Here is a 25,554-nt window from a genome sequence, read left to right as displayed (position 1 = left end):
TCAACATGAGTCTTCGGTTCATGTCTGGCCTCTCCTCGTGTACACTCATGTGCTCACAGGGTTCCCTTGTCACAGAGTTGATGGTTCACATACTGCAGATGTTTTATAGTGGAGCCCTGAAAGGCAAAGAGGGGAAGTTTCTCATGTCTGTTGTATTTTTGGACTTAAGGACTCAGGACATAATCTGTGTGTCTGTTTTTCATCCAGCTGTGCAGAGGAGGGAAGATGATGGAGGAGTGTAGATTAATGATCTGTTTGTGATGAGTAACTCCCTCACGCTGTTAGGAATGGTAACGGAGCCCCGGGCCTCAAAAACATTCAAACTTTTAATTTTTCTCTCAGCCTTCAGAGATAAACACGGAAATACATTAAGGCACCAGTGAGCTTGAGATTATCACACTAATGCAGGGCTGGTGCTGATTTATTATTTAAATGATGCTTAAAGGGCTAGGGCATTGTGGGTAATGTCAATCAGCACAGGTTCATGGCATTATTGGATTTACAGGATTTTAGCCTCAATGTGATGACGTACCTTGTTTTTATCAGGTATTTAATTCACTGAATTCAAAACGTATCTTATATATAAACATATACCTTGATAAAAACGTATCCATACATCAGTTTAACTACTGTATAGCTCTGTGAGTGTGTGAACAAACTCATAAATGGCAGCCAACTGTTTAATTTGATGCCTTAGGTTAAAAAAAAAAAAAAGATTTCACAGGCAGAAGCATGAGGAGTGCTGCTTTTGTAGGTGAAAAACATGAATATTTTGTCATGCTAGGGATGAAAAGCCTTCAAAATCTCAACCAAAACTTCAGATCCACTTTGAATTCCACTGATATTATACAAAATATTGTAGAAAACTATATCAAGCTCTACATGACAGTTAAGGGAAAGCTGTGATGCAGGCTGTGTTTTTGTAATTAGAGAGTCGAACAATGTAAATGTGATTGGCTTTACTGTCACATATTGGCATGAATTAACCTTTCAACACACATGCTACAGCTGTAGGAAAATATACAGTAATTATGATAGTAAAGGTCATATATAATTGAGATCAGGGACATAAAAATGGAAAGTGACATCCCTCCTTATTGTCGTTGCATCGCTGGCAGATTGGGATTTGAGCATTCAAATAGAAGTCTGTTTGATTTGGTGCCATATATCGATGTGGCTCAGAGCTGACGTCCAGGTTTTTCCAATCCCCCCTGATTATGGAACATCAGATCTGTGTCACATGTGAGAGGAAAGAAAACAGACTTTTTTGGTGCACTTTTCAGCTGCAGCATGAAGCGTTTCTACGTGCCACAAAGTACCAGCTTTTATTTCAGCATGACAAACAAACTGTAAGCTGCCTGGAAATGCCTTAAAGCAACCATGAAATATTGCTTCAGCCTCACTCATTTGTTTCCATGAAGCAGGACAGCTGGAACAAAAACCTCCTCTTACTCTGCGTTGCATGAAGAAGGATTTTCTTTTTTTTTTTGGCAAGCCTTGGCAGACAGACAGACGGACCGATTGACTGACAGATGCAGACAGACGGAGGCAGAGCTGACCTGAAAACAGCACCGACTGTTGATATTAACCTTTACCTCGCCAGCGGCTCTGTAAAACTTGGCCACCTCTTAATGTGTGTCATGTTGCATAATCGGCTCTGCCAGCCAAAAGGGTGAGGCACTCCTGTGTCTGTGGTGTGTGAGACTCGCGAGTGTAAACACACACTGCAGGCCTGATGGGTAATGCATCAGTTAGAGTATCCTTTCAGAGCAAAAGCCGCCTTATTGGGAGGACATTATAACTCTCCTGATGCTTCGCTGTCAGTCACTCCAGGCAACTTCGACGCCTCCGGCATGACTTCGCCTCGGGAGAAACGTTTACAATGCTGAGATTCATGAAGAGTGACAAAATGAGCAAATAAGATATGCTAATGTTTTGCTAAGAGCTACGTGTGTTCGGTGGCCTAAACTTTTGGCCTCGGTGACATAAAAGGGCATTCTGGACGTGCACAGCTCCTGACATATCTGGAGCTGCCGTGGAGAGAGGAAAAAAAAGCAAAGAAAATATCCTATTTGATTAGAAAAAGAAAGTGAGCCAGTGCCTCTTTGCAGCGAACTGTAGTCGGGCACAAGAGTTTTATTCACTAATAGTTCTTAATGTTCCCTGTTGACTTAGCCATGGCTTGTTGCAGAGGCTTGACCCCAGAGCTGGGTATATGGTTTGAGGTACAGGAGGGGAGGCACACCAAGATATGCAAAGCCAAGCTATTTCTTCCAAGTTTTCTCCTCAGCAAGCCGAGGTTTCAGTTCACGGTGTGTGCTGCCAGGGTGCTTTTATTGATATTTATGCGTCGAAACATTTTTAATCATGACCTATATAAACTTAAGAGGAGCCCACATTTTCTGTTGTCGTTACAGACGGACATTGAGAGCCATTCACCGGCGTGAGGTTTTATTTTAAGTTTGGATGCTTTGCCGCCTCCTCAAAGCCGTGTGTAAATGTTTGCTCTGTTTGGTGGAGCAGCACAAAAAGACAGAACTGAAATAAATTCTTATATTGTTTCTCAAAGTGCAGCTTTTTTCACCATTTCTCTGCCCTGCACTTTGACCAAAAACTCTCTTTAATTTTGATTCATTATCTGTCAACTTTTTGACTTTCTAATGTTTTTAAAACATACAACAAAATCTGTTTAAATTAGGGCTGTCAACGCTAACGCATTCACGCAAATTCATTTTAACGCCACTAATTTCTTTAACGCAAATTGCGATTTTTCAGTTGTAGCGAGCTCAGTTTTAAAGCTAGAGGATGCAAGAGGTACCAACCTCCAGATCTGTGAATGAAAATGGGTTCTATGGGTACCCACGAGTCTCCCCTTTACAGACATGCCCACTTTATGATAATCACATGCAGTTTGAGGCAAGTCATAGTCAAGTCAGCACACTGACACACTGACAGCTGTTGTTGCCTGTTGGGCTTGAGTTTGCCATGTTATGATTTGAGCATATTTTTAATGCTAAATGCAGTACCTGTGAGGGTTTCTGGACAATATTTGTCATTGTTTTGAGTTGCTATTTGATTTCTAATAATAAATATATGCATACATTTGCATAAGGCAGCATATTTGCCCACTCCCATATTGATAAGAGTATTAAATACTTGACAAATATGCGATCAATCACGATTAACTATGGACAATCATACGATTAATCGCTATTAAATATTATAATCCATTGACAGCCCTAGCTTAAATACATCTGAGGCAGAACTTCAAACACAGATATGCAAGAAAACTAAAATGTATTGAGGATATGGATAAGAACATTCATCATCATGTTAATCTTCCGAAGTACATTTCTGAGATATTTTTGCAAAGTTTCTGTTTATTATTGTTGAGCATTCTCAAAAATAGTTTTCTACTCGCCTCCCCTGCAAATCACAAGAAATTAACTTGTGTATTTTTTCCCCTTAAAGTTCCTTTAAAGGCTGGGGATGAAAATGGCAGGTAATGATGACGAAGGTTTGCTCACATTTTTGAAAGCAAACACACCTTTGAACAACACCGAGGGTGAAAGGTGGCAGTGTCCTGGCTGAATTCAGACCTTTTTTCAACGTAGCAGTACCTCAACTTTTTTTTTTTTTAAACGAAAGCACGTTCATACCGACCTCCTTAAGAAGTTTAGACTGAAAGAGACTGTTTTTGAAAAACTGGAGCCCTTCAGCTGAATCCCATATGTTTTTCTTGGCAGACGAGTGCTGTCTGCTTGGCCGGGGCTGATGTTGGGGATATTAAACTGATGGAACACAGGACTCTTGATCCCTTTTTTGAGGGTTGTGTTGAGGTACCAACTGGCTGAGCCTCTGTCAGACACCTGCCATTGTCTCCTCTGATATTTGATAACACCAAATACTGGGTGGCAAAAAAATGTGCCATCAGAAACCTTTCTGCTGTAGAGCCAAACTTGAGATGCCAGAGAGGGTTTTTGAGAGTCTTGTGCAATGTGAGAGTGTGTTTTTAAAGCCAGTTGTTGCTCTCCTTTTTTTTTTTTTTACACTAATTATGGGATAGTTGCCAAATAATCATTCACAAGGCATTTTATCTTGCAGAATTTCCCTCCCTGAGACATCATTTCCAGCTGGAGATGTATTTTTCCTGATGTTTTTTGTTTGTGAAAGAGATTCCTGGATGATGATTTTTAAGTAGTTTGGATCAGGGTGACGTGATGCATGAATACTGTACGCAGATAATCGCATGCATGCTTTGTTCCACACATCAGTTCACCTGAAGTTGACCTCGCTGATATTAAGAAGATTATAAATTAAATCTTTAGTCATTGGAAAAACAGACTGGTTTGAGGTTACGCAGAGTATCTCCTAGTTTACTGTCTGAAAGGGGCAGTAAGTCTTACAGCCTTGTAGCACAATATGACCTTATCGTTGTCACTGTTATGATTATTTTTATTATCCTATTAATCAGTTAGGCCTGTGGATCACAACCTTTTTGGTTTGTGATCTTTTAAAACAAAGCCGTGTCTACTCAGGGCCGTCATTCAGGGACAGCTGTGGTTCAGCAGGTAAAGGGAGTCTTCCATTAATCAGAGGGTTGCTGGTTTGATTTCCGGCTCCTCCTGTCTACATGTCCAAGTGTCCTTGAGCAAGACACTCGCTCGCTCTGGTCAGGCCAGTGCCTTTGCATCGTATTGTAGCTCTGCCGCCATCGAATTGTGGATGGAAGGAAAAGTGTCTGGCCTTCTCACATGGTTCTGTGTAACAAACCATCTGATGGGTCAGGTTACCAAGAACCAGCTCTCTAAAGTAAAACCCAAAGCTTGAATATTCGTGGATCTCCAGGTTTCAGTTCTTCTCGTGTGGAGGAGGCTCATCATATTTCTTCTGGATGGATGGTTCACTTCATTTGTCACTTCCTGTGAGTGTCTTCGCTGTGAGGCGACAGCGCTCACCATAAGCCTGAAACAGTCACGCTGCACAGTTCCCTTATTCATAGATAATTACATTATGTTACTCCAGGTAAAGTAACCACTCGAGTGTGTCCTTCAACTACTCATCCAGCAACTGTCCGGATGTTTCTGTGTGAGAGACGGGAATTCATTCATTTCTTTCTTGTCTTTTTTCCTTTATTTGTTTGTTTGTGTGTAGCAGCAGCAGCTAACTAACACACAGTTATGAACCATACGATTCCATATTACTGATGCTAACCTTGAGCTATAATAGCATTGACCCTCTTATTAATATTCCTACTTCGTGGTCACATTTACAAGCAGCAGAAGAGCCTATAGATTAGACATTACATTTCTGACATTTGTAATGATTTAGTCTTGTCTTCTCGTTGTGTGTACAGCAGTGGTGGAATGAAACAAAGTACATTTTACTCAAGTACTGTACATAAGTACAATTTTGAGGCAGTTTACTTGAGTATTTCCATTTTCTGCTACTTATTACTCATACTACATTTTGGAGGCAAATATTGAACTTTTTCATCCACTACATTTATTTAAAATCTTAAATTACTGCAGATTCTGATTATTTATATTAAATATAAATCAACTAATACATTAGGTTGATATAGGTTAAGCTACCCACTAGTACTTTATATAACGAAAGTAAAATTAGCACCACTTTTACCAGCTGCAACATTAAAGCAATGCACACATTAAAGCATCAATAATTATAATCCAAACATATATTATACATGATTCTGAAATGGACCATTCTGCATAATGAGTACTTTTACTTTGGTAAAGTATATTTTAATGCTAATGCAGGACTTGTAACTCCTATTTCTACACTGTAGTATTTCTACTTTTACTTAGGTAAAATACCTGAATACGTCTTCCACCACTGGTGTGCAGCACTATCAGCCTGATTACTAAAAAAAAAAAAAAAAAACATATACAGAAAAAATATTTTCACAAATAACCAAAGTGACCTGAAAATTATCTGCAGCACAAGGTTATAGTCTCATGTCCTTTTGTTCAGAAACTTTCCTGTGTTTCCTTCTAAAGGCCAAATACTATTACTGTATATATATATATATATATAAACTATAACTGTATCATGGAGGCAAGGTTACTGTGGACAGTCTGCTGTGGCAGCTGTGATCCAACAATTACTGGCGACAACATGTAACAAAATAAGGGCTCTAATGACATTTCCTCTAAATGTGTGGTCGGTATTATTCGACCCAGAGGTCTCACTTTCTGTTTAGAGCAACAATCTGCTTCAGTTACAGAATCCTTATATAAGGACTACTGAGCTAAAAATATCTAATATTTCTACACCAAAAACACCACATAATAAGTGTGAAGTGTGTAACATTGCTGGCTATGGTAGTCTGATTTTGATAATTCACCGTGAATCACTGGTTTCAGTTTTTCTTGCAGGTCAGACAGAATGTGTGTGTGTGTGTGTACCTTAATAACAAAAATACTTTATTTATTACTAATTGTTGGATGTACTGCCATTCAGATTTTACTGGGCGTATTTGGACCCAATATTGTTTTATGCCCTGAGGCTTAAACTGAAAATCCTTCCAAATACAGTATATGCAGCCAAGTTGTTCCTGAATCACCAAAAAAAAAATTTATCTGAAACATGGGGCAGAGCAATGCCAAAGAAAGAGAAGGCACGCATTATCGATTATTTAACAACAGAGTTTTGTTTAAAGGGCCAGTGTGTAGCATTTCGGGGGATCTATTAACAGAAAATGAATAAAATATTCATAACTATGTTTTTCATGTATGTGTATAATCACCTGAAACTAACACTGGTTTTAGTTAGCTTAGAATGAGCCGTTCATATCTACATATGGAGCGGGTCCTCTTCTCAGAGTCTGCCATGTTGCTCCGTCATGTTTCTACATTAGCCCAGAACGAACAAACCAAACTCTGACTCTAGAGAGAGGCTTTCACGTTTTTACGTTACCTGAGGGCCACCGTAGTTCTCCGACACGCTTATGAAACTGCCGTAATGTGAGCCGCAGAGTGCTAAACCGTGGTACCGCCAGCCTCCGTCTGACTTCCGTTGCTCCTAAAGTAGTGTTATTATGGTTAGGATGGCCTCTGAGCGAGGTGAACGGCGTTACCACGGTTTTGCAATTGGCGGCTCACATTACCGCAGTCTTGGAAAAGGAGGAGTGAGTGGAGGGGTACTCAGTTGGTTGCAATCTGCAACCACACCCCTAGATGCCACCAAATCCTACACACTGTTGCTTTAAAAATAGGCCATGATGAAACAGCATGTTGAACCTTTACTAACATGAATGAAGAAGAATGCAATGAATCCTTTCAGTGGCACTTGAAATTAATATTGTTCACCACAGATTAATACCTTGAGCTTCACCTGAATGCAGTTCCAGCTCATCCTGGCCCAGAAGAAGATACCATTTGCAATAAGTTGAAATTTGTTTCTTCCCCTTGTGTGTTTGAGAAAGAAGAAGGGAGAGTAATGCCTTTTTTATACAATGTCTCTGCTTCAAGGATAGATGAGAAATTAATTTCAGGACAGCTGTATCCAATGCTTATGTCTCCATTCATTCAAAGTGGTGAGAGCTCAACACTTCCTTTGGTCGACGCAGATTACTGAAACGCCTTGCCCATTGAGGCGGGGGAGGATTTCTGTATTGTTAAGACACGGCGAGCATGTTTCAGCTAGATGTTCACATAATGAACTCTACTTCTTTTCCATCATAGTCAAGCTTAGATAAAAAAGCTTTAAAAACGATGGAAACAATCTGTATTGACTGAATTGATTAGATCTTTGCTGTACTGGCCCAGTTTTCATTCCCAAGGGTTGCATGAAAAACTTTTTATTTAAATGGCACAATTCAGTGAAAGTGTTAGTCATGCTGTGGAGCAGCGTTTGATCAATGTTAAAATGTCAGTGCGGCGTCTCATTACAAGCACTCTTGCATTTTAAAATTGGACTCCGGTTTACACTGTTTGCTTCTGCCATGTGTTAACAAGAAGGTGCCATTTTTATCTCCTCAGATAGTTCATAAGATGTTCAGAATTAAACGGCACTCCTGGACGGATTTTCACAACTTTTATCCAATTATCCATCTGTCAGTTTGTTTGCACAGCCTCCCACCTCCCGCCGCCTGAAGAGGTGCTTTTAATAGGTCTGCAGTCTAATTGATGATGTATGTGAGAGTAGAGATTCAGATCTGGACTCTGTTCTGCCTCTCATTTTCTTCTCAAAGAAATGCTTCATCTTAAAGATGACCTATTATGCTTTTGTGCTTTTTCCCTTTACTGTAGTGTTATATAGTTTTTGTTCATGTAAAATATCTGCAAAGTTACACTGTCAAAAGTCCACGCCAAAGGGAGTTACTCTCCCCCACAGAAACACTGCTCCTGAACTGTCTAAGATAGGGCTGGGCGATATGGCCAGAATTTGACTATGACTTGCCCAAAACTGCATGTGATTATCATAAAGTGGGCATGTCAGTAAAGGGGAGACTTGTGGGTACCCAAAGAAGCCATTTACATTCACATATCTTGAGGTCAGAGGTCAAGGGACCCCTTTGAAAATGGGGTCAAATAACGCAAACAAATTTGCGCTAACTAACGCGTTAACTTTGATAGCCCTACTATTTTTGTATACTCCTGTGTGAATTAAATACTTGGCAAATGAAAAGTACAGAGTATTCTCTCATTTTAAGAACTTGAATTTGAAGTGAAATTATAGATATATATTGTTTTGATGATATATATCGTCAGATGCACAGACCTAGCTTGATGATCTTCCGTAATTCCTCCGTAACGTGGTGATGTCACCAAGTAAAACATTTGCATAATACCTGCCTAGCAGATAGTTTGGTACACGCTCAAACAAAGCTAGTTAGAGTGGAGCTGGAGTGAAGTCCGAAAAGTTTGGTTCAGTTGACCAATTACAACAGAGTGGGCCAGCTGACCAATCAGAGCAGACAGGAGCTCAAACAGAGTGTTTCAGACAGAGGGTGAAAAGAGGTGCTGCAGCACAGCCAGTATGAGAAAAATAGAGCGTTTTTTTTATATTAAAGCATGTAAACATGTTCTAGTAGAAACCCAAAATACAAGTATGCACCTGAAAATAAGCATAATAGGTCCTCTTTAAGTGATCCTAAATTGATGCGTGACCTTTTGAAGATTTTTACTGGCGTTTCTGATCGAGACGTTCAACCTTTACTTATTCCTTGCGTGCATGGAATCAGTCAATAAGAGACAGCTGGGTTGTATCCATGTCGGTTTAAATCAAAATATGCCTCCATATGCCTCTGCTGTCAACATGCCAGTGTTAAAGGTGAATTTGTTTAGCTGTGACTGAATCAAGGTTGGAGATGAGCTCAGAGTAAATAAGGGAAAGACGGGATGTGGTTATGGGTGCAATGCCAGGAACGATTCAGGCAGGATAATCCGCGGACCTTGTCTCCGAATACTAGTGTGTGTGTGAGGAAATGGTAATTGTTACATCGCTAAGCAAACTGCATTACAGCCTGACAACATATGCTGACATACAGAAGGTATATAATCTGTATCTGCGAGCGATGCCTGCAGGTGTCTGATAAATACACAACAATAAGCCGAGGAGGAAATCCCCCCTGCCAATATGTTTAAGTTAACAAGGCGTCAAGAAAAATATGAATTTTAAAACCTTCCCTCAGATGAACTTTTTTAATATTAAGTTTGGTTTATATTGTCTGTTATGCATTTATAACATCTAGCGAAGAGTTTTATGGCAGCTATTTGCCATTTTTTTTAAATCAGCCTGTCGTAGCTTTTGATACTTTAAGGTGAGACGCTACAGGCAAAAACATTGTTGTTCATGCACTGCCAATTTGAGATTTTGGGCTATTTTGCTTCCATAACAAGTCTTCTTTCAGACTAGTTGAAAGAAAACATCCAAAATACACATTTAGGTGTTTATTTTACTGCACTTTGTCTATTTGATTTCTCCTAAATTCACCCAAAGTGAGCATTAGATAATGCCTCATTTGCATATTTAAACTTAACATTTAAGAAAACTTGCAATACAAAGCATAATTGTCTCAATGTAAGTAGTCTTGGCACAGTAGTCGATGTTACCGGTGTTACACGGTGTTCAGGCATAAACTAGCCCACCGCCCCCACCGTTGTTTTTTTAGTTTTTTTTATAGGAATAAAACCCATTTTGTTTATTTTCATGACTCAGCGGCATGTTATCAATACATAGTCGGACAAGGGAAGCTACAAACTGAAAGTGAAAGTGTTTGCTCTGTACAGAGTCTCAGCTCAGAGCAGCAGGAGTCAGATATCACACACACACACACACACACACACACACAGCACGAGAGAGAAAGAGTTGACAGATAAGACGATGGCGGAGGATTTAGAAGTGTATTAACCGGTGGGGAAATTTCCTCACCGTCACATTCCTAAATGTACGTAATCAACTGGGGAAGTTTCATGGTGATATCTATTACTTTATAATGTTTACCCTATTCACCTGCAGTGTCTTCAAAATGTATGCAGTTTTACAATACATATCTTTGAAGGCCATTTTCTCAAAATATTTTTTTTCTCAGACTCTGAGCTAGAAATCTCCACTTCAGTAGCACTTACATACACCACAGTTTCATTCCTATCTATATTCTGAAGGTTTTTACAGAGGAGTTTGTTCATTTATCATTTATAGTCTGATTTAAAGAACATTTTCTTCCTGAAAACCTGGTGAAAATGGATTTTTTAAATGTCTTTTGACAGTATTTCCTGATTTATGGAGTGATAAAAAGAGAAAGTCCCTCTGTAAAAACCTTTGACTCCAATATGTCAATAAAATAAACCAAGAATTTTGACCCTGGCTTTATCCAATGTTCAGATTTCTGTTCTGGACATGAATGCAAATTTGCTAAGATAATGCCTCATTTGCATATTTAAACATAAAGTTTCAGAAAACTTTAATACAAAAACTAATTGTCTTAATTTAAGCCATCAACTGGGGAAGTTTCATGTTGAAATCTAGTAGTTAAAACTTTTGTATCTCTTCCGTATTCATATCACTGCAGGAGATGTTGTATCTGATAAGGAAGACATGACAAATATAACTGGATCTCTCCTCTTCTGTATTCATCACATCCATTCATATTCTGGTAACCTCTAGCTGTCATCAGAGCTGTCAAATGCAGATTTCATTCGAATATGAACAGAATGTCTCGCAGTAAATTGTCCCTAGAATTCAGATGTTCTTTCATTATGTATCTATATCCTCTCCGCTGTGGGTTTCCTGGCAACATTCGAGGCTTTGCTGTGATTCAATTGCATGAACAACATGTGGCCGACATAGAAACCTTCAAGGGCTTTTCAGACGGTGAACAACACACCGCCTGCGTACTCGCTTCGATGTGCGGGGTCTGACTGCGTGATCTTATGTGAAAAGACAGGCAGACAAGCGCTCCGCGAGTAAACCTCAGGCGCTCTATACGCGGTAACCATGGAAACGGCTTCTGTGCACTACTGTAGCCCTGCTGATACAACTGTGCGGTATCATATATACCAGTTGCTCCCCGGGTGCTTTACAGCAGCCCACTGCTCCCAAGGATGGGTTAAATGCAGAGGTCAAATTTCATGTATGTACCTGTATGTATGTGGCAAATACAATAAATACAATTCAATTATTATATACAATACAATACAATAACACAATCACATTTATCTGTTATTACAACATAGTTTTGTGTGTTTTCTCTCACATATTGCCTCATTTATTACACAGGTACAGTGGGGTCACATTTTCTGCCGTCAGAATTGGTGACTTCATGTGTTGCTGGCTCTCTGCGGTCACAGATTCAGATGGTCACAGATTTCGGTGTAACACCGGGCCTAGACTCTCCCAAGCTACCTCGCTAACTGGCCAGCCAGCTGTCTCCAGCTGCGTCCATTCTCTTACCGGCGAGCTGCGACCACACACTTTACGGCCCCATTGGAGTGTGTTCTGTTGTCACCATAACAATTAACAACAATCTTTAGTACCAGTCAAAATCACAACAGCAAACCGTTCAATTACACTCCTACTCCTATTTTAATTGTATGGTATTTTCCTCATGGGAGCATCCATGAAGAGCAATGCTGCCAAGTGGTTTTTCGGTTTGAATACTTTGGCAAGGAGGAGTAAACCTGGTTATGTTGCCAGAAGACACCTGGTCTTCTTAAGCTGGAACAAATCAGACTGGCATTATTGCCACATTATGATGTCACAAAGTGGCAGTATGCAGCACTAACGGTTTGGTTGACCATGTCTTTTCCCCTGCAGCCAAGGGTCAGAGGTCATTTTGGTTGCCAAAACTTTTAATTTAATTTTACTAGCAGGGTGTTCATCTATGAGCAGCACACCTCGTGACATGAATATTCTGTTTAAAGTTACATGCAAACCTGAGTTATGAACTTAAATTGGAGTCCAGCCAGTAGTGCGTGTAAACAGGAGGAGAGATGGGGGGGGGGGGATTGCTGGGTTGACTGGGGACTATGGGAGTTGGAAACGAGTTCAGTGTGCGTGTTGGTTGCAAAGCACCATATGTGCTCCGTCCAACAGAGTGTTAGTGGAGAGGCCAGAGCGAGGTGCAGCAGTGGAGGCTGGACCGACCGGCTGACTGAGAGCTGGAACGAATTCCTCTGGAGCTCTGTGAGAGGTGGCTCTGTCTGCGCACAGGTGCACAGTAGCAGCTTTTTTTTTTTTATTCCTGCCTGCCAAAGCAACTCGCTCTCTAAAGGACGAACGTTACTGTTGAACATGAATTCATTCAATGTTCCTCCTGTCTCACCGGATGTCGCTGGTGTTTCGCAGCAAAGTGTTTTGACTTTTTGAGCATCGGGTGGTCCAGATGAGCAGATCACACGTATTTGCTTTTTACATTAGTGTCCTCAATGAATCATAACATCACACGAGGCCGAGGATTTATTAGCATTTTGGCATCATTAATATTTTTAGCAGTTTAACACATTTGTAGGGATAATGCACTAATTACAGAAATGCTTTAGCAAAGTGCAGCGCAGGTCACTTATCATACTAACGCGTGTGTTTTGATGCAGCTGACACCTGCTTCAGCACAACACTTGGATTTGAGAACATTCAGTTTGCTTGTACATCATCGTGTTAGCTGGACAGTGTGACCTTTTTATCTATCCGCCATAAACTACGGGCATGACTGGCTTCTTATTGCAAGGAATCTGAAGGCGGCAGGTAGCCATCACAAAGCAATTTCATTCCAATGTGTTGCTAATGATGTGGAGCTTTCTGATCGCCGCCTGCAGCTGTCGGGTAACCAGCTGATGATTGCAAACTGATTTTAAGTTACACGAAAAGAATCAAAACAACATGAAACAATGTCACACTGAAGGACCTAAATACATTAAAGCCGGCAATTAGTACGTAGAAACATTCTCTATTGAATAAATTACTAAATATTACATTAGCACATCTGTCTTTTCATATATTTTATGCATCTGTTTGTGGTGTCAGTATGTTGTCGTCTGTCTTTATGTGTACACATCAGTCTATACAAATGAATGGCATAGATTTACCACCAGAGGATAAAGAAGATGTCCTTGCTGCATGAATTTACATAAAGAAAAACAGCTCAATGCAATCATGATCTTGATTTGTGACCTTTTTAGCATGATTGTTGGTGTTTAATAGATAATAGTTGATTATGGTATAGGACATTAAGAAGTGTAAAGTAACGGTCACTTGCTTCGTAGTCTTTCCTCTCAGTAGAGAAGCATTTGCCGTACGAGTAGCGTGATTCACTTATCTGGTGTTGTGTTGCAGGCTGGGATGATCCGCACCGACTCCGACGAGTACTTCATCGAGCCGCTGGAGCGAGGCACTCAGGAGCTGGAGGACCAGGGCCGGGTCCACGTGGTTTACCGCAGGTCGGCTCTGCTGCAGAACCCCTCCGACATCTCTGTGGACTACCAGCTACAAGGTAAGACGCACAACCACAAAGTGTTACTGCTACTGGGACTGGTACTGCTACTACTGCTGCTATTATTTCTATGACACTACTTTTTTTATACTATATAGTCAGTTTATAATTGGACTTTCCGGTTTGTCTAAATCTTGCAGATGAAGTGAGGAGTTATATTTAGGGTTCTATAGTCAAAAGTAGTCTGATTGTATAGAATATGAGAAAATGACCCTACTTCATACTTGATTTATTATCTCAGTAAACATTGTAAACATGAGTTTATGGTCTCAATCTCTAGTTTCAAGTCTTCTTCAATACAGCATGATGTTCATTTAGTAAACTATGGTCACATTTAGAGTCAGATAGACCATGAAGCAGGGTATGCTTTAGGGCGTGACTAACTTGTGATTGACAGGTCGCTACCACGGCGTTGTCCGGTCTGGGAGTTGTCCATGTTTTTGTCTTACAACTTTAACCCTTTCACAGTGTGTTTTCAGTTCATGAAAGTTAATTGCAACATTTTGGTCGCCTAAAAATGTCTCATTCAGCGTTCGGTTGTACTTAGCTCCACCCTCTTGTGTCACGTCCGGTTGCAAAAAAACAAGATAGCAATGGCCAAAATGCCAAACTCGAAGCTTCAAAACGGCAGTCAACAAACCAATGGGTGATGTCACGGTGACTACGTCCACTTACAGTATATACAGTCTATGTGATGACCTGACTTGGGAAATTCCCAACTCAAAAGACAACTTATTAGCTTTCTTGAAGCTTTCAGCTACATCTCATGGTCTTCATCAGCAAATAGGACTGATTCGTCGTTCCACACTTGAAAACTGACCCAGTTCCATTTGTTAATGAAGACTGTGAGATGCAGCTCAGAAAAAGCCAGTAAGTGGATCTTTGAATCACATTTTTTACGTCATACAAATTACTGCTTTTATTACAACTGCTGCTCTTGCTACTATTATTATTACTGCTAACAGCTGTCACTGCTTGCTCTAAATACCCTGCTTGCCCTCTATTTATACCAAACAAATGTCACTGCTGACGGAAACATGTATAGTAATGCGTCACATCCACTGTGAAGGAGATCTGTTCCCAGAAAAGACTGTGAATCACGTTGTGTTTAGGAACGGCAAATGTTAGAGCTCCCATGAGTCACTCGTTTATCAATAAGGAGTCATGAAAATGGAACTATATTCACATTAAAGGTCACTTATTATTGCTTTTCTTTCAGTTTGAATGTGATAGTAAACATTTCAATGACGTAAAATACGAAGACTCAAATCTGTTGGTACATGGCTGTGTCGCGGTCCATCTGTGTTGTAAACAGAGCTGAAATACTGGTTTTGAGTCAGACGGGCCGTATCATCACGTGCATGGTGTGCATATGTACGGTAGTATGATGCCTGTAGTAATATCTGAACTTTGTCACAGCTGCTTCTGACAGACTCACTAAGTGTTGCATGTCATCTGCCAGTGGAGAGATTTGCCCTGATTGCTGTATTTGGAAACCTTTTTCACGTCATTTCAGTAGTAAAGAAAAAGTGGAGCCGCAGAAACCGTTCTCAGGCAATCAGCTGCTCAATTTATAATTCAGAAAATTCATTTTTTTCCTCCAAGGGCTGGCACTCAAGCTGTGAAAATTACCACACGAATATTTATTCGCCTGGCAGTTTCATGCAATCCTTAGGAGATTTTTGTGTTGATGATGGCAGTAGTTGTAATCACATGTTGTGTGTGTCAGAATTCATGAATAGATATTGGGGACCAAAAAAGGATTCATGGTTCATATCTCAAAATAGCTCCAAAGCTTTGAGGAGCAGTTGTCTGTGCTCATTTATGGAAGCCCAAAGTGTGCAATATTGAATAAATTAAAAAGACATTATGAAGTAAATAATCATATGAATAAATTGTTTAAAATTAGGGCTGTCAAGGTTAACGTGATAATAACACATTAAGGCATATTCATATTAACGCCACTAATTTCTTTAACGCATTAACGCAATTGATCCTTCAGAGGTTGTAGCGGGCTTAGTTTTTAAACGTTTTCTTGGCCTATATTTGTTTACATGTTGGCATATTGGCACCATTAAAAGTATGCCAAATTGGCTCTTCCTAGTGTTTGTTTACAGTTTACCCATGGATGTTCAGACAGCTAGCACTGGAGTACTTTGATACTGAAGAAAACTTAAAAATGTGCTGATTATCATGCAAGTTCTGGAGTTACAGTATATGGAGCGTCTTTTTTCCACGATTTCTAAGCAGATTAATTTCCGTTTATTCCAGAGATAAGATCTCCTCAGGAAGTGTATGAATCATGCTGAAACATAAGATATGTGATGTGCGATTTTTTACTCCTGTTCACCTCATGCAGTATCTTTGCCTCACGTCTCTCCCTCCATGCCCCTTCAACTCTCCCAGGCTTTCGAATTACAGACCATATACTATAACTTCCCGATGGTTAAAATGCTGTCCAGAACGATGAGTTAAATTACAGAGGAGCACAGTGAATATATTCATATTTCATTCCCCACCTCCCCCTGTAATATTAATCCCATGCGAATGGGGCTTAAGTTAGTTTAGCATTACTTAAAGTGATGTGGCGATGTGGGACTTTGAGGCTCTACGTCTGCTTTGAAACAGACAGGGTTCTGCTCCTCCTCCTTTAATAAAACATGCCTGACTCTATATGAAAGTGCTGATAAGCCTCAGAGCTTCTCAGATTTTCAGAACATTTATTTCTCCAAAACGCCAAGAAAAGATGAAGGAGGACTTCTCTCAGAGTTAGCAGTAGCTATGCTACATAACCAGAAGTCTCTCCCATAACTCACACAAGGTATCACAGGGCTAGGAATAAAGGTGGATAAATGAATCGTAATGATACCTATTAAGATCCAGTTATCATTCAAATCAAATAACATTTCATAATAAGTGAAGTTTTTAAGATTTATTTCATTATGTCTTTTTTAAATTTTGAATATCGAACAGCAGAGGTGGGGGACGTGAGTCACAAGACATGACTCGAGTCAGACCCGAGTCGCAAATTTAAGGACTTGAGGCTTGCTTGACTAACATTGATAAAAGACTCCACATGACTTTGACTTGGCATTCACGACTTGAAACTTGACTTAGACTTGAGACTGATGAAAGGACTTGACTTATTATTTATTAAATATTTGTATTTTTCTAGATATATACAAGTTACGTTTTGTTTTTGAAACATGATCGGGTGATTTCTAGTACAATGCGTGCAAACCTGGCAACTTACTAGGACGCGGCAGACCAGCAGAGGCCAGCGCAAGAGCCAGCTATCATAGAGGAGACTAGTCCAGACTCTGTCACAGACACCGACACGTACGCACACAGCAAGAAGAGGAACCACGGCTGTCAGTTACAATGGCATCCCGAATCGGGGGATTTAACATTTCCCAGTAAAACGTACCGCGGAAGATACAAAGACAAAGATGAGGACAAAGTCTCCGTATGTGTCTCTCTGTCTCTCGTGCCCCCAAATGTCAGCTAATCTATATTTTAATTCATATTTAATCATTTCCTTGGTGTTTTATTTATGCCATGCCTTACTTTTAATTACGGAAATAATTGTATTGTAGAAAAAGAGTTCTTTTTTGTAATTTGGGCGGGTAGCATTTACTGCAGGGTGGGTTAAATTGAGGTAGATCATCAGTATTTCATATGATTTGACTTGACTTATAGCAGGGACTCGACTTGACTTGCTTGATTCTCACCACAGTAACTTGGTACTTGCTTGAGACTTGAAGGTTAAGACTTGAGACTTGCACATGTGTGACTTACTACCAGCTCTGTCAAACACTTTGGGGTTCCATACATACTAGGGCTGTCCCGAATACCAATTTTTTGGGATACGAAGCTTTGGTGAGGAATATTCAAAGGTATTCGAAGCATCGCGGAGCAGTGTAGCGCAGCAGGCTGACATGTTCTTCTGTCTGTCTGTCTCCATCTCCCCCTTTTCAGTGTCACTGCTGTACACACACACACCTCTACACACAACAAACAGCAATATCCGTCTGAGAATAACTATTGATAATTAATGTTGAATATGAATAATAAATAATGTTGTGGGATTATTCCTTATTTCATGGGCTATTTGGGGATTTATGCTTTATCATTACATACTGTAGTACGAAGTATTCAAATACTGATTTAGAGGTCGAATACCATGGCAACGGTCGAAGCTTTGGAAGCCCTAAAACATACACGGTATTCCTTCATCGAATAAATATTTTCACATAAGGAAACACTTGTTAAACTATAAGCGTTTGAAATGTCTCACTCGTTTGAATGTGAAGTGTTGGCTCTGTTGGCTGTTTATGATCATTTCACTGGGGATGCGAGCTCATTGATCAACAAGATACGACAGGAATCCAACAGGGAGGAATAAGTAAGCTGCTGGTGGAAATGAACACAAAATGTTGTGACAAGTAGCAACCGACAATCTATTGCTCTGAGAGGCTTTTGCATTTGAATTATTAATGGAAAACAAGATTCTGTTTGAAGCTGCTGATTGCATAGATTGTTGGTTGTTGGTGTGTGCAGCATGTTGTCATCAGATTCTGTGAACTATGTGAATTATTTCAACAGCCGCAAGCTGCGTGTGACGGGCAGAGGATGAGCTAATTAGTCAGAACGTATGGTCACGTAAGTCCATACATTAAGGAACCAGATGTTTCATCTTGTTAGAGAAAGATGGACTCCCCGCTGTTCTTCTTCTCTCATGTCTTTGACGTAAAGCACCACAAAACAGCCGGGCGTGGTAAAAAAGTATACACTGATAAACAACACACTCATGTGCTGATGTGACTCTGAAAGAGTAATTGCTGTCACTTTTTCACTCCGTTGAGGCCTACAACACAATATACTGTCAGGGGAACATCAAGTTTCCCTTCCTGCTGATTTATGTTCTGCTGCAGCAACATTTCCTCAGAAAATCAATTCCACTCAACACCTGATATGTGTTTACAGCCGTTACATGGTTAGCACAGATATGTGCTGCTTAGGTAACCTGACCACTGTTATTTCTTTATAGCAGACCGTTGCTATGTGTAACAGACCGTTGCTATGGACGCAGTTCTGTTGTTGGACTCTGGCGGACCGTTTTTGTGTCAAATTATGATTTTTCTTAAATAAGTAGTTGTGTAATAAGCAGGATCGTGTACAGCAAGCCGGTCATTGTTGTGAAAGAAACTCCTTCAGGGCAATGAGAGACCGCGTTGGGGTGCGGCATCGCCCTGTCTGGGTTTCTTTGTTCAAATATGCTTGCTTTATACAAATGTATGCATATATATTATCCAAGGAATTCAATTAACAACACAAAACAATGATAAATATTGTCCAGAAACCCCTACAGGTACTGCATTTAGCATAAAAAATATGCTCAAATCATAACATGGCAAACTGCAGCCCAACAGGCAACAACAGCTGTCAGTGTGTCAGTGTGCTGATTTGACTATGACTTGCCCCAATCTGCATGTGATTATCATAAAGTGGGCATGTCTGTAAAGGGGAGACTCGTGGGTACCCATAGAACCATTTTCATCGACATATCTTGAGGTCAGAGGTCAAGGGACCCCTTTGAAAATGGCCATGCTAGTTTTTCCTCGCCAAAACGTAAGTTTGGGGCATTATTTAGCCTCCTTCACGACAAGCTAGTATGACATGATTGGTACCATGTATTCCTTAGGGTTTCTAGTTAGTATGATGCCAGTATCTTCACTCTTCACTTTAAAACTGAGCTCACGACCACCTAAAAATCTCAAGTTGCGTTAAAAGCATTAAATAAATTAGTGGCTTTAAAATGAATTTGCGTTAACAAGTTATTATCGCGTTAACTTTGACAGCCCTGGTAGTAATTGATCATTTTGATGCTTTTATTCAGCTAAAACCTGGCACCACTATTTTGTCAATTTTGTAATGCTTCCTAACAGACACAGAGAGGCGATGAAGGTGGGGAGTGCAACTGCCCAGACCCACTTCTTGACACATTGGCTGCTCCCCATTTGACCATGATGGCGTGCCGCTCGTTACCTAGCAGTAAAGGCAGAGGGACCAGTTTAAATGGAGTGCAGGTGACATATGAGGTGGCAGGTGTGACATTAATCAAGCAGCAGCAGGTAGCGGAGATGGTGTTTCACAGCTTTAGTGCAGCAACTTTTCCATTGGGAGTCAGCCACCACAAGCCATGTGAAATATGTGTTTTTTCAGAAACGGCACACACTCGGCTTAAACTGTGCCGGTCTGTCCTGGTCAGGTTTTGGAGGGCACCCATTAGCATCTCCAGAGAGGTATAGAGGGTGAAGTGGGAATTATGTTAGGCAACCATGATTTGCTTCGGGTTTGGGCATGAATGGATGGATAGATACTTTATTTATCCCCAGGGGGAAATGTCACAGCAGCAGTACACGGTACAACAGAACCCTGTTGTAAAACAGTTCAGTTTCAGTTTATTCTCAACACAGTTAAGACACAAGTAAAATCATAAGACATAATGGAGATATGTGAAATGGGACTCCCTGATAAGCTATCTGACGCTTGAGAATAGGGGCCCAGAATCCTGTTAATGCATGCAACATTAGTTTATTTATGTAAAATGTCCAGATCCTAGGTACATTTTGATGAAATCTGCTGCAGTGTTTCGTTCCTGATTGCAATGATGTTGCATTCTGAAAAATGCTGCAGCTCTGATTTGTGCGTCTGGCTGGCTTCATCACCGTAGCAATCGCTGCTGAGGCTCAAATCATTGTCGTTAGAGCAATTCCCCATGTCAAACTGAGAGAAATCTCAGAAATAAACCTTGTTTTTTAACCAAATGCAATAGTAAGCTTATAGTGTTGTTAAATATTCAAGGAGTGTCTAGCATTTAGGGGGATCTATTTGCAGAAATGGAATATAATATCATTAAGTATGTTTTCTCTAGTGTATAATCACCTGAAAATAAGAGTCGTTGTGCTTTCTTTACCTTACAATGACCCGTTTATAGCTACATACGGAGCGGGTCCTCTTCACAGAGTCTGCCATGTTTCTACAGTAGCCCAGAACAGACAAACCAAACACTGGCTCGAGATGGGGATATTCACGTTTTCATGTTTTCACATCAGCCACCGTAGTTCTCCTACACACTTCTTCCGTACTGACATTACCTTGTTTACGTATGTGTTTTACTTGGTGTACGTACTTATTTTAAGCCCACAAATGACGTTTTCCCTTCACCTAACCAAGTGGTTTTGTTGCCTGAACCGACTGTAAGTGAGTGGCTTTGTTTCCCCCTGCTGGTACTGCACGTTCATACAGGTGTGTAATATTCACGTCTCTGCGAGGCAAAACATGACACTGACACGCTGTCCTCTGGTGGACAGACGGGTCTATTACAGGCTTTGGCATGATACGGGGTTGCACCGCTAGATGCCACCAAATCCTACACACTGCACCTTTAAGAAACATTGAGGTCGTTGAGGTAGATGTAAATTTATAATGAGGAAAATACTTCTATTACTGACTTTGCTGCTCTTTTTACATCATGTCATGTCATGATTTGTGGTGGAGCAAGAGCTGGCAGGGGAGTGAACGTTTTGTTAGATGGCAGAGCCATAACAGGGTTTCTTTAGTCTGTTTTTCTACCTTTCAAATGTTGTTTTCGAAATGTCATATAGAGACTTTTTTATGATATTCCTGGCTGTCCACATTGTGAGGCTGGAGGAATGTGTTTGAGTCAGGTTTTATGTTGTAGGGTTTCAGTCTTGAACATGAATATAGACATTTTCAATACTCCCTCAACATTTTAAGGCAACCTGTTGCTTCCAAGTGCAGCTTTACCTTCAGGGATATTACAGGAGATCTTACATTAACCAATCTAACAAACTAGTAAAAAACAATAGCAGCCTTCTTCTCCCTCCCTCTAATAAAGGGTTAACATCGATCGTGGTAGGTGCTGTGGAAGATTGTTTGCACTGTGCAGCCGTGCTCATCTCTCGTGATATTTTGGTGTTGATTGGAAGTCATACCATGAACCAATTTGTCATGTCCTGTGACTCGAGGATTGGTTTTTCCAGACACCCTCTGGCTGATGACACTGGAGGAGCCCCTTATATAACAAGCGCTGCTGTGATGCCTCCGAGCAAGGCACAACCTGCCTTTTGAGGAGCTGCTCAGTGGGGGAAATTGGCCGAGCAGGTGTACTGGGCAGCTGTCAGGTGGGTTATTTTTGTAGACTTGAAGGGCCTTTTCCTAAACCTTTATTTCATCTAACAGTTCACCTGACTTTTGTAGAAAAGTCTTTAAAGAATTGGATGCTTGACTTAAAAACACATTTGTACAGACTTCATCTTTAGTATTGATCTTGCTGTAGACAAGGCAGCCTTTGATATTGTTGAATTTAAGGTCAGTGATATTGGATAGTTTCTGTGAACTTACACTCACACCTGCAGGCAGTGTTAGAGAAGTCAGGTACTTGTAAAGGGCTTAACAGGAGCAGAGAGGAGACCGGAGGCTCAGAACATGTTGCTGTTGCTTACAATCCTCCTGATCTCAGTAGTATGTGTTTGTGTGTGTGTGTGTGTGTGGTCAAGGCGCTGTGTTTGTTTCAGCACCTCTTATTTCCTGTTGAGGCCCGAGAGTCAGATGAGGAGCAGCTGGTGTGTGTGAAAACACTTCTTTTAAGGACTTTTTGTTCATGTTGGCTTAAAAGTCGAGATTGAAACATAGTTCTTGACCTTGGAAACTGCAGTTGGCAAAACAATCTCGACTGCTGTTTGTCTCCAAGGTCAAGAACGAACTCTCAATCTCAACTTCCTTGTAGTATTTTAAACAGCTGTGCAGTGTTTTGGCATTTGACAAACTCAAACTCTTAGATACAACAAACACCTATCAACGCATTTTTTTTCAATGCATGGGGGAGTTGGTGTTCCAGTTCATCCCACAGGTGTTGGATGGGTTGAGGTCAGGGCTCTGTGCAGGTCAATCAAGGGGCTCTTTGTATATCTCAAATTTTTGCCTCCTCGTCTCCTCACTCCTTGAAGTGGGCCGTTACTCACCGGTACACCGTACCCGCGCTTCTTCATTTCACTCCTTGGCTTATACCGTGACTTTCTCTTGCGTACCGGCACTTCTCACAAGCTGCAGGTACTCTTCTCTGCCCTCTACATATCAGGTTTTCTGGAAGATTCATAACGGTGATTTATGACAGCGCAGCACCAGTGTTTTGAACCGCACCTCATAAACGGTATGAACATAAAAACTATGTAGAGAGCATCTGGACAAGCCGCCGTACGGCACAGGGGAGGGGGGTTAGAACGAGGGTGCTGTCATTTATCAATAAAATGTTCACATACGTTTTGAAAAAAAAAAATTAGTGAACTGTTTTTGTCAACAAATATAATTAATGAAACATTATTTAAAAGTTTTCTGAATCAGCTCTTTTGATTTATAGAATGTGATTTTAAAGGGCAAACATTTCTAGAAGAATTAAATGTTCAGACGAAGGCTGTGATGAATAATAAAGAAAATCATTTAACTAGTAATAATGATGGCCCAAAATTATGTAAAATGCATAGTTTTAAGTCAAAAACCTTCAAATGTTCTTGAAGTTCAAACCCAATACTGTATCTCCAAGTATCTTTTATTCACTGTATAAATTCAGAATGTGTCTCTGTATAATATGTAGGAACATCCTGACTGGGACTCTGCTCCTAAAATCTGAATGAATAGCTCACACACCTCAGCTCTGTATGTATACCTGCCTGTCTGGCTGGCTGCTGTTGATTCCAGCCTATAGACATCCTATAATATATTATAGAGCGACACTACAAATAACACAGGAAAGCACTTCAACTATTAACACCATGGGTAAATCTACAAACACACCACCTTAACCCTATAATGTTCCAGTTGAAGTATTATTGGAGTATTATAGGCCAACTATAGAAGATGCATAGCCCGAGTATAATAATATAGCAATAAAACCACAGCCGATTATGACTGACACAGTACAACATGCTTAAAGAAATAATGAATAAATAGGAATAGGAATATGAGATATGTTATATTTTTCCACTTCAAGCACCGGTGTATCCTTTGCGTAATTCTTTTCGGCACCCGTGACGTATAAAAGAAGCGTGACAATGGACAGATGATGCAGCTGTGCCACAAGTCATATGTAATTGTCATCGCTTTAAAATGACGGCTCCAAGGCAAGGAGGTCTCATCTCGCTCGCATCTCCCGAGGGCGGAACTAAGACGTGAGGAGAGGAGGCGAGAAAAATAATCGAGGATTTACAAACTGGGAAAATGAGAAAGGCCTAAGTTCTTCCACTCCGAACTGGGAAAACCATTTCTTTATGGACCTGGCTTTGTGCTTTGGAGCGCAGTCATGTAGAACCAGGAAAAGGGTCTACAAGACCGTAGGGCTGGTGGATGTCCACATACTTTTGGCCACATAGTGTATTTTTCAGCATGGTTTTTGGTTGACTTTTGCTTTCAGCTGATGGTTAGGGAGTATTCTCTACTCGACTGTGGGAATTGTGCCTGTTGCAGCCTCTCCTATAACAAAAGATTATCCCGCTGTTTGTGGAACAAGATTCTGAATAAATAATTCTCAACGTCTTTGCTTAATTTCTCAGTTTTAACAATTCAGTTGGCAGAAACGGGATTCTGCTGACGCTCCTGCAAGTAAAACAGCCGCGAGCATTTTCTGTTTTCCTATAAAACAAATTTCTGTGATATGAGATGCCAAAGAAAGCAAACAGAAGCGAGAGGATTACAGTTGGAAAGGTGCTAGTAATCATCCAGCACATTGTTTCTTTACAGAGCTCCACTGGATCAACAGTTTGATTCATGGAAAAGATTTTTATCTGGAAGGGTCTCTTACAGATTAAAATGTTGTCTACGTTTGACAGTGATGAAATGTATCATAAAATCTTCTCAATCAATTGTTTATCTTCTGGCATTTTTAAGAAGTTGACAAGCAATATAACTCCATTAAATGATGCTTACTTTTACATTATATTGTGAAAGTTAGACTGCCGTATACCACACAATGAAAATATTAAGTAACTCGACTTGGACTTGAGATTTGGGACTCGTGAACAAGCTTTATTTATTTTTATTAATGAAAATTGTCTGACGAGCTGAATGTCATTCCCTCCCTTATTATGATGCGCAACCTTGCGAATCTGGCCACACGTGACTAGAAGCTAACACGCCACCTAACGTCATTAGATTGCCGTTTGCTGAATATTTTGAAAAGATGAGTGTTTGTTTGCTTGCTGGCTTTGCCTCTTCTGTTTTCTTTTTCCTTTCTCCTCCTTCTTTTCTCTCTCTCACTCTCTCCTTTTATTTTATTTGGTAAATAGTGTAACAATTGAAGTAGTTCCCTATTCTGTATAAACATCTAGAGTTTTGCACAAATGCGTCTGATGAAAAATATTTGAAACATAAAATGGAATAAAATACCCAACAATAATATTAGATAAAAACAATAATAATTATTGTGATAAAACCGATAAAACATGTGTGCCATTAATAGCTACTAAATGGACCTTGTGGTGCGATAGTTTGCTCAACCAAAGGAATTGAATGTGTGTAGA

At 40.3% G+C, this 25,554-nt stretch overlaps 1 protein-coding gene across 3 annotated transcripts in view; it reads left to right on the top strand.

The window, feature by feature from the left end:
• The window catches only part of adamts3 (ADAM metallopeptidase with thrombospondin type 1 motif, 3), a 168,572-nt gene that overhangs the window by 17,323 nt on the left and 125,695 nt on the right, over window positions 1-25,554 (top strand). For all 3 annotated transcript variants that reach the window (XM_074638806.1, XM_074638807.1, XM_074638805.1), the window contains one exon: window positions 13,798-13,954. In XM_074638806.1, the coding sequence (XP_074494907.1) occupies window positions 13,798-13,954 (157 nt within the window). The remainder of the gene's footprint in view (window positions 1-13,797; window positions 13,955-25,554) is intronic.

Source organism: Sebastes fasciatus, chromosome 6, assembly GCF_043250625.1.
Source record: "Sebastes fasciatus isolate fSebFas1 chromosome 6, fSebFas1.pri, whole genome shotgun sequence".
In the NCBI taxonomy this organism is placed as follows: Eukaryota; Metazoa; Chordata; class Actinopteri; order Perciformes; family Sebastidae; genus Sebastes; species Sebastes fasciatus.
Note: the sequence above shows the minus strand (reverse complement) of the source record. Positions and strands in the feature narration are given on the sequence as shown.